Source organism: Protopterus annectens, chromosome 11.part0, assembly GCF_019279795.1.
Source record: "Protopterus annectens isolate FY-2018-M chromosome 11.part0, PAN1.0, whole genome shotgun sequence".
Classification (NCBI taxonomy): domain Eukaryota; kingdom Metazoa; phylum Chordata; order Ceratodontiformes; family Protopteridae; genus Protopterus; species Protopterus annectens.
In genome coordinates, this window is record NC_056745.1 from 712,252,678 (window position 1) to 712,272,769 (window position 20,092).

At 40.0% G+C, this 20,092-nt stretch overlaps 1 protein-coding gene across 1 annotated transcript in view; it reads left to right on the forward strand.

Annotated features, from left to right (window-relative positions):
- The window catches only part of LOC122815569 (protein mono-ADP-ribosyltransferase PARP12-like), a 1,409,919-nt gene that overhangs the window by 1,218,257 nt on the left and 171,570 nt on the right, over positions 1–20,092 (forward strand). Inside the window, exon 11 of the mRNA XM_044088175.1 lies at positions 4,249–4,397. Within this exon, the coding sequence (XP_043944110.1) occupies positions 4,249–4,397 (149 nt within the window). The remainder of the gene's footprint in view (positions 1–4,248; positions 4,398–20,092) is intronic.

Below are 20,092 nucleotides of genomic sequence, written 5' to 3' on the forward strand. Positions count from 1 at the left end.
CCAGACCTCCTGTCTCACCTGACAGACATAATTGACCCAGACATATCAGGCCTCAAGTTGACTGCATGGTTTCTCCAGTTCCAGTGATTGCTAAACAGCCAGGCTGTCCTCCCCCATCTGTCACATTTTGTTATCTTTCCATAAAGCTTCTACTAAAAATATCTACAAGATTAAACAGAAAAGCTTTGTCTTTTTGGCCCTCGGCAAAGACTTGGACCCATTTTCAGAGCATATCCCAACTATCCTTGAATTCTTAGCTTTGATTTTCAATGAAGAGGCTAGTTTCTCAACAATTAAAGTTCAACTGGCTGCCATTTCTAATTTTCACATGGGCGAAAATAACTCTACCTTAGCTTCCTCTAAACTTTGCAAGGCTTTCTTCAAGTGAGCTTTTCTGCTCGGATCTCCATTGATAGGCCCTGCTCCACCTTGGGATTTAAATGTAAAGCTTCAGGCCTTAACTCAATCTCCCTATGAACGTTTGGCCAAAGCTGACCTCAAATTTTTGTCTCAGAAGACCATTTTTTAGTGGCTGTTACATCAGCCAAAAAAGTATCTGAACACCAGGATTTGTGTTCAAAACCTTATATAATTTTTCAGAAGGACAGGGTGCTATTACAAACTAACCATTTTTTTTTTTTTTTTTTGCCTAAGGTAGCTACTCAGTGAAATATTAACCAGGTCATTAATCTCCCAGTTTTTTCCAAATTTATCAAAGGAGAGTACATGGTACATCGTTTGGATGTGCATAGACAACTTTGTTTCTACCATCATAGAACCAAAGACTTTAGGAAATTTGATCAGTTTTTTGTTTCCTTTTCTCCTGCCAGATTAGGCAATCCAGTATCTAAAGTTACACTGGCCAAATGGTTAACTGATTGTATTACCTTTGTCTATGGAAAATTCATTTTATCTTTATCAAAACCCCCTATGACCCATTCCACTAGGTCTGTGGCAGTTTCTTCAGCCTTTTGGTCTAGAGTATCCTTAGATGATATTTGTGTAGCCGGGTACACATGGTCGAAATGCCACAAAGTCGAAACCCATATGGCCGAGACCATATGTCTGACTTTTGAAATCCCGACCATGTGTAACGGACATCTCCGTGCAGTGCGGAATGGAAAGATTTCCATTTCCGCACTGTAGTGCGATCTCGGAGTTGGTATATTAAAGTTACGGGGGGTGTGGGGGCATAGGGGGGCCTAGCCCCCCTTGCTAACACTTAGAAAGTGAGTTACTGTTGTGTTTTTTTTTTATTTTCTCATGTTCGAAATTGCAGAATTCGAACATATGGTCTCGGCCATATGGGTTTCGGCTTTCTGAAACTTTGATCATATCTAGTAGACCCGTGTAGCCGCAACATGGACTAATCTGCATACCTTTATTGTTCATTACAAATTGGATCCAGTGTCTAGGAACAGAGCAGCTTTTGGCTCAGCAGTGCTCTGGAATATCCTTCATTAGGGTCCTCCCAGGATTGTGGTAGCTGGGGAACTCTGTCCCATTACTTGAGAAATGAATGAAAATGACAACATCAGATTAAAAAGTTATGTACTCACCATAACGTTCCATTTGTACTATCCATTTTCATTCTTCTTTAACTCTCCACCCACCCACCCACTTACCCTCCTTTTATTTACTTCTGGAGACATCTAAGAGAGTTATAGGAACCTGTGTTTCTTGTTTGAGCTCCAGCTTCTTCTTTTTCTATTCTGTCACTGTTCTCTTATATCTAGGGCAGCAAACAATCTGAGGTACATTAGGTTGGTAGGGCATTTTGACTAAGGGGAGGAGCTTGAGAGTTCTAGTATCCTACAGAAGGGGATGAGCTGAATTCGAGTCTGGGATCAAAACCCATCAGTTGAGGAAGAATGAAAATGAACAACACAGATGGAACATTATGATGAGTACAGTGAGTACATAACTTTTATTTAATTGTGGAATTATTTTACTTTAAAAGTTCTAGGTTAAGGTAAGAAAGTTAACTCTGTTGTCTTCTGTAGTGCGAGAGAGAATAGATGTCCCTGAACTGTAAGGGAGTTGATAAAATATTTTCTATTTAAAGGCACTCATTTGAGTATTTCTGAATGTTTTTTTTAGAGTTTATTCTGTCTTCAGATCTTTGTCTTATTTTATTGCATTGTTATCCCCCTCCTTTTTGAGTTTTTAAAGGTTCTAGACTAGGGCCAGGAAGAAAACCTTGTGTTGCCTTCTGAGGTGCCAAAAGGAGAAGCTGTTTCTCAACTGTGGGAGGAGCTGAGAATTAAAATTTGTATTTAATGAAAGGAAAAACAGGCAAGCTTTCCTTAACAGAGTTTTCAGGAAAGGAAAAATAGTGCTTCTGTGAATATTTTTGATATTTGGTTAATAGCTGATACACTTGGCACTGTTTCCTGATTTTGATGTTCTTCTACAATGTTATTCACTTTATTTTTTAGATTAAGGTGCCAAAGAGATAAACTGTTTTCCGACTTGTGGTAGGAGTTGTGGAGTAGCATTTTTATTTAATGAGAGAAAGAAAGGTAAAGGTTTCCTTGTGACAGCTGTGTACAAGAAAAGTGTTGAGTATTTTTTATTTTAATAGTTTTATACTTTCACTGTTTTCTTGATTTATAGCTGTGTTATTTTACTTCAGATATGTCTTTTTTGTAGTTTTAAAAAGATTTACACACCTGTCTTGCCAGTTGCACATTATCTTCTCAGTGGTAAGCTGATATGCTTAGAACTTGTGTATATGTTATCTACACGAGCATCTAACATTCGCAGATATTTGAAAATAATTAAATCAGCAGGTTCACATTTCCACCCGTCAGTTTTAGAGAATATTGTGGTAAATCAATATATCTATCTATATATATCTATATCTATCTATCTATCTATATATATATATATATATATATATATATATATATATATATATATATATATATATATTGTTTTAGACATGTTTTATATCTCCTAATCAGACCTTTTGGATTCTGATGTGAAAGAACTACGGAGGTGGCACCTCTGTCAGTCCTTTTGTTGTCACTTTCCTAATTTCTGAGGTTGAAGTACCAGCAAAGCCCCCCCACACACACACACACAAAATAGCTCTAACTGAAATTCAGAAAATGTGAAGGTAGGATATGTGCATGTTTAACATTGTTCACTGCAGGCCTTCTGTTATAGGCGGAGCAAGTTATAGGCAATTGTAGAAACACAATAAGAAAGGTAAACATTCATTCTTTAAATGGGGAGGCTATTTTAGCGTCTTTTCTAGTTTACAAAAGGGTGCTTTAGTTTGTGGCTTCCCTAATATTTTTGTTGTGCCTCCCCTCAATGAAATGCAATCCATATGCTATACCTGCTGAATCACACAGCGTTCTTGTTGAGAAAGGTGGTTTAGTTTTACAGCATACTTTTGACAGTGCTGTGTTCAACATCTTTACTCCTCTTCTCTATACCCTAATGAGGAAGATATCCCTCCTTTACTTTTTTTTTTTTGTAGACTACCTTTAAGTTTCTGCTTTTTCAGTGTACATTTGGCATTCCCTGGATCCTGAGGGAAGGACGACAGGAAGGAAAGTTGGGAGAGATATAGCCACTCACTGTCAAAACCAGTTAGAAATGCACTGTCAATACACTGCAATGCAGAGTTAACAATCATATCTAGCCACACTTAATTAACTAGCCAGTGAACCAGTCTTAAGGATCTTTTAGACTTTAACCAGGCTTATGTACAGCACAGAGCCCAAGTGCAAACTTAGCACATTTTTATATGTAAGCTTTTGGAAAAGAGGACATGATTATTTTAATATGACCCACCTTTGCCCTATATTCACCCCTTTGATTCCCTGATTATGGAGACCGACCTCAGTAGTCTGCTTTCCTGGATTTATATTCTCATTATGGCAAGTCTCATCTTGCATCCTAATCATAGAAAATAGTGGGATTCGGAAACTTTCTGAAAGTAGTTTGCATATTCTCTCACGGCACACCTGTATATGTATTCTATTTCCATTTTATGAGACTGTTTACCCCTGTTCATTTAAGATATAGCTGGATCAAACATCATTCACGTTTTATTTGTAAATGAGAACACATCTGTTTTTGACATTGTGCAAGTCTTTTGGTCAGTGACAGGTCATTCTTCATTACATTGTGTGGAATATGGCCAAAATCTTAAGGGATCTAGCTTAATTTTCATAATTATGTATTTACAGTGGGCCATATGTAGTAACACACTGTTTATAAAATTTATTTTAGGCAGAAAGAAAAGATGATTAAGCAGAATGGAGGGTTAGATGTTGATGAACGAATATTATTCCATGGAACAGACCTTGCCAATGTGGATGCTATTTGTGAACAGAACTTTGACTGGAGACTCTGTAATGATAGCACACGTTATGGAAAAGGTAACATTCATGAAATTCTGAAAGTGCTTATCTCACATTAAAAAAATTCCTTAGTAAAGCTTAACTGCAGTAGTACATTTTATCCTTTATGATAGTTTGAAGATGTGCACCCAAAAAGTAAAGAGAAGCATGTTTTTTTCTGCATCAGTCATTTTTTTTCTAATTTGCTTTAGATCCAAATGACATAATGGAGGCTGACATACAGCTATGTTTTTTCACTTTTTTCCCCATAAAATTACAATGGGGAAGGATTTGGTATAATAGTTAAGGTCTTAACCTCATAAGCGCAAAGTACAGAGTTTGATTCTGATCTGGGATTATTGGCTAGGCTTACAAAGGTCCATCAGGGCAGTTAACCTAGTATTCTCCTATGAACCTCATTTTCTCTGGTCTTGCATTCATTTACATTGGGAGTAATGCGGCTTTTCTGCCTTTTTTCAGGTCATCTGTCAAGAACATCATCTGTTCTGTCTCAGTGATACCCTTTGATTCTTCTTGTGTCTGTCTTAAAAGCTTTTGCAGCTACTTGTGAATGCTAGTTTTGAATCTTGATGATGTAGTTGCCATTCTGGGCCATACTTTGTGGCTGAGAAGTAGTGGGGGTAAACTGCTCTTTGAATGACTGATTCACTTTAAAAGACTTCTTGCACTCTTGCTATATTATTACAGCTAAAATCTGGGTCCTTTGCACTTAGTTACAGCTATCCTTCTCTATTTACTGTCTTGCTTCAACAAAAAAATGCTTATATGATGCAAAAGATATTGTGAAAAACATCGAAAAAAAGTAATGCAATGCCTCAGAGAAAACCAAAATGATGCACAGAGAAACTGCAGAAGCAAGTTAACCTTTCTGTATCATCCTACATGGGTAGCATTAGTTTATAATCTGTTGTACCCTTTTTGCAAGAGACACACAAAAATTTGTCCAAGCTACCTTCCACCTCCTCTTCTGTTAGGTCTTCTCGAAGTCTTTTTGAATCAGAGGTGGATAGGATAATGAGAAAATTCTCAGAACACAGATCCAGATGGGGGTCTTGTCAGCTCCATCTCCCATCAGATCTTTGAGCCTTCAACCTTCTTTCCAGCCTGTAGTTACTCCTTCTCAGATCTGACCTGCTGTTTTGTAGCCCTTTGATTCGAGATTCCTGAGAGTCATGCCATCAGATCCAAAGATGGTTTCATCTTCCATTCCAGCAACTTCTTACGATGGCTGTTGGAGCCAAAGTGGCAGTGTCAGATCCAAGGAGTTGACTTCAACTCCAAAGTTTGCAGAGCTGTCATTCCCCTCAGGCCTTTGGTATTGGACAGCTTGGCTCCAGCTCCTCCTTCAAAGCAGAGGGTCGGGGAGGATCAGGATTGTCTGCTCCAAGAGCTTCAACTCCGGTCGGAGTGTCCCCAGCTTATCCTGGGTCTTCTGCTTTTGAAGTGGTGATGAGGGTCTTTTCTCATTCAAGAGTAGTTACAACTCTTCCACTGTCAGATCCATCCACTGTTCTCCCTTCAGATCCTGTGTCGGAGTCTGCTCATCCTGCTCTTCAGGAACAGCCAGCCCGTATGAGCTTCCAGTCAAGTCCCACCCAAGAACTCTTCCCCTTTTCTGATACCTTGCCAGAATCCCCCACTGAGGAGGTCCCTCAGAAGAGGTCATGCAAAAAGAGGCACTTAAGATCCCCCACAGGAATCACTTACAGAAGATGCTGATTTTGATGAAGGAGAAGGGTTCTACAGGAGGACATCTCGTTCTGAGACATCCTAGAGATCCTTCTCCAGAAAGGTGGTTGGTCTTCCCAAACCCCTTCACAGGAGAAATCGGTGTTCTTGGAAGCTTTCATGTCTAGACCATCTACATCTTGGATTACCCCTTGCAGATGAGCTTATAAACCTTGTCTCCCACAGAGCATGTAAGGAACCAGACTCCATGGAACCAATCCCCAAATGCCCCAACAAAATTTTGAACACCCCTGCTGATAGACAGTACTGGACTTAAGGGATTCCTGTGTGGTTGTTGTGGCAGCCACCAAAAAGGAGCTGGCTGAACAAAGCTCCACTGTCCATTCCCCCTAACAGAGAGTCTAGGGCTTTGGACAGGTTTGGGAAATGAGTGTATGCATCATCCATATTTGCCATGCAATCACTGAACTACATGGCGCATTTTATCAGATTACAGAGGGTCTTGGTAAAGGAACTCTCTAATTATGTTCTAGGGTCCATGTCCGCAGAGGAACAGAAGTCTTTTTCCTCGTAACTGGCCACCCTACAATCAATTAGGCAGTAGATTAAATTTCATATTATTGAATAGGATGACTTTCTTATTAATTATCACTGCTTGTTCCTTAACTAATTTATTTGATTAAGTACTGCTTAGCTGAACTACTTAAATTGTGGTATTTTCTTGTCTGGCTCTTATTCCCACTTTTTTACTTCACCTACCCCCTTTTCTGGCTTCATATTAACATCTCTCTCTCTCTCTTCCCTTACAGTCCCTTAACCACATTCAAAAGTCCAACAAAAATAAAAAAAAACCTGAAGCAACTGCCTGCATACAAGAACACTGAGAGAGCGGAACCCCATATAAGCCAGTAAAAGTCCAACTTTTATCTTATATATTGCATTTATTTTTATTCTTTTATTTTATTTTCCCATTTATTGTAACAAGTATATACAGTTTCTCAAAGCTATGCATGCTCTACTAAATCTGCTTTTGAGTTCACATAGATAAACAGATGCCTATAGGTACTGACCTGGGCTAGCTGGTTGATTGTTTTTCTCATCTCACAGCTTTCTCCAAGTTCTAGTTCATAGCCTCCCCCACTTCTCTTGTTTTCCTAACATAATTCTCCCTTAAGATACCCTTGGCACTCCTAACATCTCAGTTTAGTAAAAGCTATTATATGGTACAAAAGGAAACTAATATAAGCTCAGGACTAAAAGTGTCTGTTGTTTGTAACATACATATTCTCCCCCCAAAACTTGTGATACCAGTAAGGCAGCATATAACTTACCTGCAAACTACCATCATTTCATTCTACCTGATTGAACCGAGGACCTTCCACCCCTTGCTTGCACAATATGTCAACACTTACCTCTCCCCCTCACCTTCCCCCTCCTAATAACACTCTCCTAACTAAATCACTAAAAATTGTCCCACTAAATATTCAAAGCATTGTAAATAAAGTAACAGAACTGCACTCTTGGATTTCTAATACATCTCCCCACATCCTTACTATATCAGAAACCTGGCTTAAACTACACATCCTCAAATCGGAAATCTTACCTCCAGGCTACAGTGTCTTTCTGTCAGATAAAACCAATAAGCGAGGTGGGGGGTGACTGTCATCTGCTCTGAACTGCTAAACCTGCCCCCTCTTTCAATCTCTATTCCATCTTTCTCACCTGCAGAAATCCTTATTATTAACTGCCACCTAAACTCACACAAAAAATGTTCCATAGTCTCTATATACATTCCCCCCGGCAATAATATTCCAGTCCTAGGGAACTTTCTCTTCTGGCTCACTCACCATGTCCCTTATGAAACAATCATACTTGGAGATGTTAACACAGACTGTTCTAAACTGTCACCCTTATCCCCTACCCATAGTCACAACCTCCATGGATTTCACCAACACATTTCTACCCCTACTAGAACTAACAAAAACTCCCCTTGTGGACCTATCCTTGACTGGATTCTTACTCCAGCTCCCAACCATTACCATAACCCTGGCATACTTCTAAACTCTTTAAGTGATCACTCCCCAACCTTTATTCTATAGATTCATCCAACATTTTCCCAAATACCATGCTAACAGAATATGCCAGAACCTCACCCACTTTGATCCAGACACTTTTAACGTTAAACTGTCTGGCATCATTTGGTCCTACCTATACCACCTCCCTCTCAATGAGGCTGTAAAGTCCTTCAGTAAGATTTTCCTTGACACTCTTGATTCTGTTGCCCTTCTAGAAAAATCAGAATTAAATCCAGCTATAGCCCCTGGCTTACAAAACAAACCCGATTGATCATGCACAAAAGAGATAGCACCTGGAAATCCTGGTTTAAAAATAAATCCCCTCCCTTACTTCAGACGTACAAAGAACTCAGAAACCAGACCCAAAAAAACTAGTCATCAAAGATAAGAGAGATTATTTTTCCTCTAGACAAGAAAAACATCCAAAAACTAAAATACTCCACAAATGGAATTGAAGAATAAAGGCTCAAAACCACAAGTTATTAAATGTAAGCGCTTTTGTTTACTAAAGTACAGCAAACTTCTTCGGACAAATAGTTATTTTTCCTCTAACCAATGCAGCCCTCACAAAAATCCCCAAAATTTCTGGGCCTCCATCAACAACCTGCTCCACCCAGGTAAACCCACTACTGCCAACCCCTTTCCGTGCAAAACTACCACTGAAACAGCCACTCTTCTCAACAGTAACTATCCAAAAGCTCACACAAAATAGTACATCTCACCCAACCTCTCTATCACCTCCTAACAAAACACTTCCCAATACATTTTCTTTCCAACCAGTCCCAATTACCACTATTAAATCTCTTCTAAATAAACTTAAGCCTTGCTCCCCCCTCTGCCAACCAGCTACCCTCCCACGTCCTAAAAATAGCAGCACAATCCATTGACTACCCTGTCACTATACTTATTAATCGTTCCATATCTGAGGCCGTTGTCCCAGATATCTCGAAATCCTTTTATACAGTCCCTCTTCACAATAGTGGCAACTCTGCTGATCTCTCTAACTTTAGACCCATTGCTATCCTGTCCCTCCTTTCTAAAATTTTAGAAAAGTGAATCCATGCTCAGTTAACCTAACACCTTCTTGACAGCAATCTCCTTACTCCTATCCAACATGGCTTTGGACCCCACCATAGCACAGCCACTGCATTACTCTCCTTTACTCAAACAATAGCAGAAGCCCATGACAGTAAATTGCTCATCTCCTGTCTATTCCTTGATCTTTCAAAGGTCTTTGGTACTGTTTGTCACTCAAACTCCTTACTAAACTTTCTGATCTATATCTCTCTTCCTCCTCCATCAACTGGTTCTCTAGCTACCTCTCCGGCAGGTAGCAATCTATCCATTGGCAAACTGTCCTCTCTCCATTCCTCCCTGTAAATACTGGAGTTCCCCAAGGATCGATTCTAGGCCCCCTTCTGTTCAATATATTCACTAACAAACTTCACTCTGCTACTAACCTCTCTACACTTCTGCAATATGCTGATGACTTCACCCTTATCACCTCTGCCCACAACATCCCTGACCACCTAGCTCTCACTCAACAAACCTTCACCTCTGTCGAAACCTGGCTGTCTGATAACCAATTAAAACTAAATAAAAAAAAAAAAACTGAACTCCTTCTCTTCTTCCCTAAAATACTTGCCCAGCACAAACCCTCTTTCTCTATCACTTTTATTAGTAACACCATCATCAAACCCAAACCCCATACCAAACTACTTTTGATGATGAACTAAAATTTGATACTCATATCCAACAGTGTATAAAAAGGACCTACCAGAAGCTTGGAATTCTCTACCACAACCAGAAATTTCTGTCACCTTCTTCTAATCCTTTCACTTAGTCCCTTTTTCTACCCTGTCTTCTTTATGCTGTCCCTGTCCTTACTAATGTTCAAACTTCACTTATCACTAAACTAGAGCAAACTTATCACAAAATAGCCAGGTTTGACTCTAATCTACCCTGTAAATCCCACCACTGTCTCACCCTAAAATCACTCCAGTGGCCATAATTCTCTAAACAACTACTTCTACCCCAGCTTCACATTACAAATTCTATCCTGATTGACCCCTCTTCCAGCCCTTCCATCTCCAACCTAGTCTCCTACTGCAACTCCCATTGTCACCTTCGTACTTCCAGCAAACACCTCCTTGACATATATAAACCCAATAAAAATATAGGAATGTCCCTCTACAAATACTGTGTTGCACATGCTTGGAAAGCACTCTCTCAAAACCTAAGAATTCATCAAAAATAGCTGTTCAAAAATGAACTTGCAGTTTTTCTTTAGAGTACATGCCCTTGTCTAACCCCCACTTGATCTAGCGTCTTCTCTTCTCAACTTTAACTCCTTTTCCCTATTCTCCTCTTTACTTCCTTGTACTTGCCTCATATACCTTTATACCTCCCTCTCCCCTCACTTCCATAGCATATATATTCCTATATATCTTTATTTAAAAAAGAAAAAAAACATTTGATTGAATGGTTTATCTATTTGTATGTACTTCATGTGTGCTATTCTGTAGACCTGTCAATTGTTATTTAGCCTACTCCATGTACAGATATTCTCTAACTGTTGATTTTCTTATTATGTTTCATGGTGGTTTTAATTTTTTACTCTTATTTTTATTTTTGATTTGATTTTTATTGTAAAAGTATGTAATACTTCTGGAGCTTTTCTCCTCTCGTCTCCACTGAAAATGGGCCCCTGGCTCAGTTGGACTAACCCTGTTAACAAATGTCAATAAATAAAATAATTAAATAAATAAATTGCATACACATCCATGAGGTTAATCTCTCATGCTGTGGAAGGTATTTCAATGGTGGCTAGTTCAGGCATAGCCATAAGGAGACATGCCTGGATGCGGTTGTGCAATTTTGCGGAGCCCTTCAAGGCATCATTCATCAATGCTCCCTTTGATGGATAATTTTACTTTGGGCCAACAATTAAAGACTGTCTCCTGCAGTGAACAGGATGGAAAGACTTTGTATGCCATTGGAATCCACTTTTCTAACCCACAGAGACCTTTCTCAATGAAGTGATAAGAAGATGTATTTCTGGAAATCTCAAGGTCCTTTCCAGTAATTCCACAGGGATTTTTCCCCCAGAGGCAGAGGGGGAAATAATTACAGTGGTAGACATCACCCATGAGCCAGAGGGTCTGCAGAATCAAGAATCTCAAGATTCCTTCCCGGACAGATCCTTCCACTGTTCCTGAAAGGTTGCCTGACTGTCCATCTCTGGTCAGGGGGTGCTTATCCTTGCACCAAAAGGCCTGGATAGCCATCACAAATGTCTCTTGGGTGCAAAGGATCATATCCAGAGAATATTTCATTCCCTTTTTACAAATTCCCATAAAAAACAAGAAAAACTCTTCCCAATGTTCCACCCAGTCAGAGGGAGCTAGCAGCTCAAAAGATCAGAAAGTTGCTAGACAAAAGAGGTTCCTCAAAACCAAACAGGATCTGGAATTTACTAATGGTTCTTTTTAGTGCCAAAATAGACTTGGGACCTGAGCCCTATCTTGGATCTCATTCATCTAAATCAGTTTGTTAAGAATTCCAAATTCCAGATGGTCACGGTTCAGTTTATTCTACCTTTCCTACAGAAGGACGAGTGGATGCGCTCAATCGATCTTCAAAGTGCATACTATCACAGGTGCTCTGGAAGGTATCTATGATTCCAGCTAGGAGTCAGTCATTATCAGTTCAGAACACTGCCCTTTGGTCTCACCACAGCCTCCAGGGTGTTCACCATATTGATTGCAGTGGTAGCAGCTCACCTGAGATTAGAGGAGTCAGTCATTATCAGTTCAGAACACTGCCCTTCGGTCTCACCACAGCCTCCAGGGTATTCACCAAATTGATTGCAGTGGTAGCAGCTCACCTGAGATTAGACATCTCAGATTCAGAGTGTTTCCCTATTTAGACTGGCTCCGTACCGCACTGACCAGGCATCTACTCGTAAAGGCCAGAGACTATTTAATCTAGCTGTCTCACCTGCTGAGAATCACTACCGTTATGCACAAATCACAACTTCAACCATTTCAAGCCTTGGAAGTCTATAGGTGCTCGCTTGGACACAGTCAATTTTCTAGCTCTTCTGCCTCAAAACAGAGTTCTTACAGTGAAGACACATGTCAGACATATTCTTCCTCTTCCTTCTCCTCCAGCAAAACTGATTTTCAAAGCTCTAGGGTCGATGGCTGCTGCAATTGCTTTAATTCCCACTGCTCGTCTCCACATGAGAATTCTTCAGTGGACTCTAGCAGTGCAGTGGTCATTTCATCATCATCATCATCATCCCTTAAGACATCTAATAACATTGTTTTAGGCTTGTAGAAAGTATCTTCTTTGGTGTATTCACTCCGAAGAGTTCTGTCAAGGGCATTACTTGGGATGGACTGTTCAAGGCATGTGGTCCCCACAAGAGACTAATTTGCTTATCAGTGTCCTAGAGATGAGAGAAATGCTTCTAGTGTTGCAGTACTTTCAGAGCTTTCTCCCTCTGGGGACTATTGCAGTGCAAACAGACAACATGTCAGTAGTCTGGTCCACCAACAAACGGGGGGAACCTGATCTCACCCCCATTGTCGAGAAGCAGTGAGAGTATGGCAGTGGGAGATCTCATCCAACCATGTTCTTGTAGCGATGCACATTCCAGGGAAATACTAAATTTTAGTGGACAAATTCAGCAGGACCATCCTCATGCCTCATGAGTGGTCTTTCAACCAATTAGTGGCAAACAAGATATTCTGCAAAAGGGGTCAATCCTGCTGCGGCCTATTTGCATCTCCTCTAAACAACAGATGTAGCAGGTTATTTTCCCCTTATTGTACCTCAGGGACAGTCACCAAGAGATGCTTTAGTGCATGTTTGGCCCTCTGGTCTCCTTTATGCTTATCCTCCCCTGCCTCTCATCCACAAGTTTCTTCAGAAAGCACTTTGGTTGAAGAGCACAGTAATCCTCATTGTTCCCTTCTGGCCTCAACAGGTTTGGATCCCCTTCCTTTGGTCTCATCTAGTATGTCCTCCTTGGAGGCTGGGTTTCAGTCCAAACCCCCTGTCTCACCCATCAAAGCAGATTCACCCAGATATTGCAGGCCTCAAGTTGACCGCATGGTTTCTCCAGTTCCAATAATGTCTAGACATTCCAGGCTTTCCTTCCAGTTTGAAAAATCCTAGTCTCATCTCATAAACCTTCGACTAGGAAAATGTACAAAAGTAAATGGAAAAAGTTTTCCTTTTGGGCTCAACAGAGAGAGTTATATTCTTTTAATACCCCGCTTCCAGTTTTTCTAGATTTCCTTACCTTGATTTTTCAAGCCAGAGTAAGTTTTCCACTGTTAAGGTTCAGTTAGCAGCCATCTCTAATTATCACATCGGTGACAATGCTTCTCCTTTAGCATTATCTAAATTATGTAAGGCCTTTCTTAAGGGTACCTCTTTACTTAGGCCTCCAATGAAGGACCCTACTCCACCTTGGGACCTCACTATGATTTTGCAAACTTTAGAACTTTCTCCATTTGAACCATCAACTAAACTAGATCTCAAGTTACTATCCTGGAAAACTGTCATTCTGGTGGCTATAACTTCTGCCACACAAGTATCTGAACTCCAAGCACTATCTTCCACATCACCGTATTTGATGTTTCACAAAGACAGGGTTACTTTATGCAGAAGTCCTTCCTTCTTACCAAAAGTTTTCTCTGAAACCATCATCAATCAAGTGATCAATTTGCCAGTTTTCTTCCCCAAATTTGAAAACAAAGGAGAATACACACTTCACTTGATGTACATAGGCAACTTCATTTTTACCTTCACAGGACCAAATAATTTAGAAAAACTGATCAATTATTTGTCTCCTTTACTAGTAATAAATTGTGAGAACCAGTTTCAAAAACTACACTGGCTAAATGGATAACAGATTGTATTTCCTATGTTTATTCCTTGAGAGGCATAACCTTACCAACACAACCAAAACCACATTCAACCAGATCAATGCCTGCATCAGTTGCCTTTTCGGCTAGAGCCTCTATTGATGATATCTGTGCAGCTGCCATTTTGTCTAATACCCATACTTTTATTGCTCAGTACAAATTGGATATTATCTCCAGAAATAGAGCTGCCATTGGTTCAGCGGTTCTCCGGAACACGCTTCCATGAGGGCCACATAAGATTACCACAGCTGAGAACTAATGTTCCATCTGTGTTGCCCATTTTCATTCTTCCTCAACTTCCCTCCTTCCTTCCCCCTGTCCATGACTTTGGGAGAGACCTAATGGAATTGTTAGGAACCATAGTTCCTGTTTGAGCTCCTGATCTTTCAGCTATCACTTTTCTGTCATAGCTTTGTTATTGTATTTTCTGATTATAATACATATAATAGCAGCAAACTCGATCAGAGGTATTGCAGTGGTCGGGAGCATTATGAGTTAGGGAGGAGCTTGAGAGTCGGATCCTAAAATCTTTAGAAAGTGACGGAGTCAGATCCGAGGTTCGGATCTGAACCCATTTGTTGAGGAAGAATGAAAATTGACAAAACAGATGGAACGTTATGATGAGAATGTAACTTCCTTTTCTCCACCATTGCCTGCTGACCATCATCTCTCTCTTTCTCGGGAGCCATCTTACAGGTAGTCATGAAGTTTGTAGTTAAGTCCGTAGCCCCTCCACTGTGTGGCTGATGTAAGTACCCACATCATGATGGTGGTGTTCTTTGCCTATGCAGGTTATGTGTGAGCTCCAACACATATGCCTATGAGGACTGTCATCACTAGCTTGGAAGGCCAAGCTCACATTTTCAGTCCAGTGGCTGTAGTTTTCATGCATGTCTGTGCTTGCAGGGGCAACTGGCCAAATGGGACTACCATGTCCTCCACAGGAGGATAGCTGAGTAGATGTAAACTTTTTCTACCTCTGCTGCCTGGCTGTTCCAGTCCCCGAGCATTTAGTAGAACTCAGATCATAAGGGTTATTTTCAAGGCTTTAACCTATTGTGTTACATAGCTGAGATCGAACTGCATTTTTTCACATTTTTTATGGCATGAACTAGTTATGCATATTAGTTTGTTTTGCCATAAAACAATAATGCAAAAGAGTTATTACATTTTTCTTAAGCATCCTTTTCTTCTCAGTCAAATTTCTGTATAGACATCATGTCACTTATTATAGTAATTATATACATGTTCTCCATAAATATATGTATGCTATATAAATTTTGTTAGATCTTTTTATTTAAATTTGTAGTAACTTTCCGGCAGTAGTTATTGTATTCCCATAACCGACCAACTATTAACTGTGATTTAACAGTTTTTTGTAAACCTGGTCTCAGCTTATAGTGTCCACTATGGACTCATGACACACATATGTCATGCAGGATGAGACAGAATCCTACACAAAGTAAGGCAAGATGTTATATGCAAAAAGACGAAAGCAAGATAAACATTTGGCTGTCTGTTCCTGACCGTGATGGAAAACAGATGAAATAAGAGAAATGTCAGGGCATTTATTAGTGTTTAAATGAATAAAGTTGTTAATAAAGGTGAAGTACCAAAAAAAACCTCCTGGATGAGTTAAAGGTGATGAGAGGTTGTTTTGTTTTTCCTCTTTAGGTCGTGTTTTCTTTTTATGTCGTCTGTTTAATGAATGCATGCAACAAAAGCACAATCATTTTGTAATGAGAAAAGCTTGGCATTTGGGTTAAGTTGCCCTTTCAGAGGAAGCTAGCCAGTAATGTTCATCATTCCCACTACTGCAGTAGCCTTTAGGTTATATGGGTTATGCCTTGCCCAAGACGCAGCAACAGGCTATCTTCCAAAAACTCGGGCTCCCTTCCAAACTGTCACATGGACTGCTGATTGGTCAACCCTGTGGAGGGAAAATCAGCAGTTAGACAGAAGAATCTTCAGTACTTTCTTGCCTTTTCATGTAGAAGCAGCTCAGAGGCTTCACAAGAGCAGCAGCTGGCCTTCAACTTCATTCTAAAAAATAAGTTCCCTATGAGGAACCCTTCCACACCGAATATTGCCTTTGGGCTTTTAGCTGTGTTTATATTTTTCTAATATTGGAAGTTTCCTGTCAGGTACTGCTATTTTCAATTTTGTCTATCTTGAAGACTATTTTAGTGAGAAATTCTGCTGCTTCTGTAAATTTTATGAATTTTCTGTAAAGGTTTCTTGTCAGGAAGTGTTATATGGGCAGGAAATAGTAAGAGGTATGTTATTTCTTTTGTTTACTGTGTGACAATTTCATTTTGTCTGTCAGATTGAATTTTATCAGAAGGGTTTCTAAAATAATTTTAGTGTGTTGATTAAGCATAACAGTGTTTAAGGGATTGTGTATGTGATCTTAAGTGTCCTGCTTGTGAACATTAATTAACAACTTACCATCATATTGAATTGTTCCAGTGAAGCTTACTGCATTCACAGCATTCTGTTCAGTCATACTTATCCCACTTCTGCTGATCTGCCTCCCACTGTCCCTGAAAAGAAAAAAAAATTACTAAAAAGCCTTTGCTAACTCCATGGATTCATTCCGTGCCTGAGCCAAAGGCAGGTGACTGTGCAGTGATCAGTAGTTGTTCCTCTGACCACTCACTTACCTTTTCTGCTTCCTCTAGTGTAGTCCTTTCAACCACCATGAACTAGAGCTCAGGCATATCCTCTTTGGCTCTTCCAATGTCTGAACTGGACATGGGAGAACAATCTTTCCTGGGTCATGTGACACACTGGAGGATCCTGTTTGTTGTAGCTGGGGAGAGAGATCTCTTGCTGGGGCAGAAATATGTTCTCTGAGTCAGTCATTAGCAGTAACTGTAAAGAATAAGTAAAAAGTAAAACATTGTTTATCCAAACACATGGTGTCTATTAGAAAGGCTGATTTTCTTACCTTACCTATGAAATTGTTTCAGGCTGTTAATCCTGGAGCTCAGAATTTTTTACCTGTAAAATAGATTAACAGAAATATTCCAAAGTAAGACATGTCGGAAAAGTCTGACATGTACAGGGACAGGGCTTCATCTCCTGCAGATTCTTAAACTCATCTCTTTGATTCAGAGGATGCTTGGTCCTCACAACCTCCTTTAGAAGAATTTTCATTTTCTTAGACTATAGTCAGTATGAATGAGGTGTTTTATGGGGAAAAAATGGACCCCCCCCAAAATGAGAAGATATTATGATATGCTACAAGCAGATATACCTCATTTTGCTCCCATTCCTCCAGTAGTGCCTGCCTTGAAGGATGCATTTAATGTTGCCTGTAACAACATTGACTTTCAACCTTCGGTTCTCAAAAAAGCAGATATGCTTTATTAAGTTTGTCAAACTAACAAGCTTTTGTTTTCCTACCTCAGCTCTGACCCTGCAGCCATAACTGTCTTTAGTTGGGAACAGGTTCTTTGTGTCCTCCAATCCTTCATCTGTGGACAAGGAAGGTAAAATATTGGATAGATTTGGTAAGAGAAAATTTTCTTCTTAGAATTCTTACCTGTCAGATTTGTGGAAGTTTTTCTACAGACAGATTCAGAAAATTGTCTTACTACACCTCCCTGGTAGTAGTGCTGATCTCAGTTCTGTTATTTCTAAAAATTATCACGTATCTGAACATGCCTTAAAGAGTGGGTATCGTGTGAATACTGTGTCTGGGGGCACTACTACTGATACAGTATAGAGGAGATATGCATGAGTAGGTAATCAGAAATGTTCTGATGAAGTAAAGTCTGACATTTTTAATTCAGTCTTAGATAAGGAAGATTTTTGTACTCATCTGCTATTCAGATCCTCAAACAATTTCATGAGGGAAATTATTCAGGGCATTTCCAAGATTTTTCAGACCCCTTGCAAATCTCCCAGATCCTCTTTCACATTTTAGAAACAAATAATCCATACATTCTCAAGCTAAACAGTGAAGAAAAAAGAGTTGGCAGGAGAGGAAAAAGAAACAGGGATCATATGCCAAAAACAGTACTACTTCAGAATGACCACACTAGCATTCTACCCCTCCCCCCACTCCCACACCTACCCCTCCTACCACTATCTCTCAAAATCTGTGCCAGAAACTAGCTGTATAAATTCCACTTTGGAACAGATTGTTTCTAACTCCTGAGTGTTAAACAAAGGGATACATTTGTGAGTAGATACTAAAGCATCCTTTTAGGGGAGTTCCTCCTCACATTCCAAACCAAACAGAATTTATTTTCTTTAGTATCTTCAGCACTTAATCACTCTGAGTTATTGAACCAGTGTCATTAAATCAAAGGTGCAAATTATTTTATTCCCAAACGTTTCTCATGCCAAAGAAAGAGTCTTCTTGGAGATCAATTTGAGATCTTTCCTTCCTGAAGCTGTATGTGAAACTTCCAAAATTCAAGATGTCGACCTCTCAGAATCTTTTAACTTTCAGTGATGTTTTATGGTAGCATTAGATCTAAAGATGCATAGCATGACATTCCCATAGTCAAAGGCTTCAGGAAGTATCACAGGATCTGATGTTGACAATTTTCATTCTGTCTTCAACTGTTGGGTTCAGCTCTAAACCTCTAATCTGACCCAGTCGTTACTAAAGCTCATGGTAACCAGAATGTTCTCAAAGTTCTCCCTTACCCATAATGCACCAAACCCCAACATACCTCAGATCTCAATTGCTGCTTTTAGTGAAAGGACGGGATTAGCTAGTGCTCTTGAGCTTCATCGTTATTTTTTCAGATAAGCTATCATTTGTCTTTCAAATTTTATATTTTACCTTTATTACCTAATTTATCTGGTTTCTGTTAATCCCTTACCCTTGTACTTATTGTAGTTCTGTAAATACCATCGCTGGTATCTATCTCTTCTTTTCTTTTACATGTTAGTGTATTCCTTCTTTTTAACCTACAAAACAAAAAAAGCTTTCCTATCTTCTTTACTGTCTTTTGTTGTAGAATGGCTGAGAAGGGCCCTTCCGGCTTTAAAAAATGTTCGAAGTGTGGGCACATGTTGCCTGTTTTGGACACCCACAATCTTTGCGTTTACTGTTTAGATCCACAGCACCTACAAGAAGCCTGTTCGATCTGCCACAATTTTAATCCCTGTGTTTTAGTTGACAGAAAGAACAAAGTAATACTGAAAGGTTTGTTGCCTTCATCTTTCAGAGACACTATTATAGGGGCACTATCCTTCAAGCTTACGTCCAAGGAGTCAAAATCTCCAGTTGGTTCTACTTCCTGTACTCCGTCCTCGGAGTTGTGTAGCAAGAAGATTAAGTCGGATTTGAGGAGATCTCAAACCTCTTCCCCTTTGGATCCAAAGAAAAAGAAGTTTTTGGATCTGACATCCTTGGATTTGACCAAAAAATATTCGGAGCCAACTGTGTTGGATCCTATTGTATTGCCTAAGACCCGTTATTCTCCATCTGTAGATCCACTTCCTTCCAGGATCCCATCTCCTTTTATGGAAAGGTGCCATACTAACTCACCTTTCTTGGCCTCGTCTCGATCCTCCAGAAGTTTGAATGAAGAAGATGTGGATAGGATGATGAGGGCGTTTCTTTCGGCTCAGATCCAGATGAGTGTCTTACCACTTCGGTCAGGAGGCCCATCCTTCTACCACACCACCACTTCAGACTCCTTCTCTTATCCCTTTGGTTGCTTCAGAGTTCCTGGATCCGAGTCTTCCAGGGCAGTCTGGCTTGGATCTGAAGATAACCCTATCTTCTGATCCAAAGCTAACTTTGAGTGTCACGACTCTGACATCTTCAGATCCGGAGGACTCTCAGAGCTAAAGCTTCCTTGTTGGGTCAGAGGTGCTGGGATTGACTCTAAAGGTCTCAGAGCTGTCTCTGCACCTTGGTGTTTTGGCATTGGACAGCTCAGCTCCGACTTACTCTTCAGGGAGATTGCTTTCGGGGCTGGAGAAGACAGCGGTCCAGAAGCCTGTCTTCTGGATGCTGAGGTCTTCTTTTTCACCAGGATGG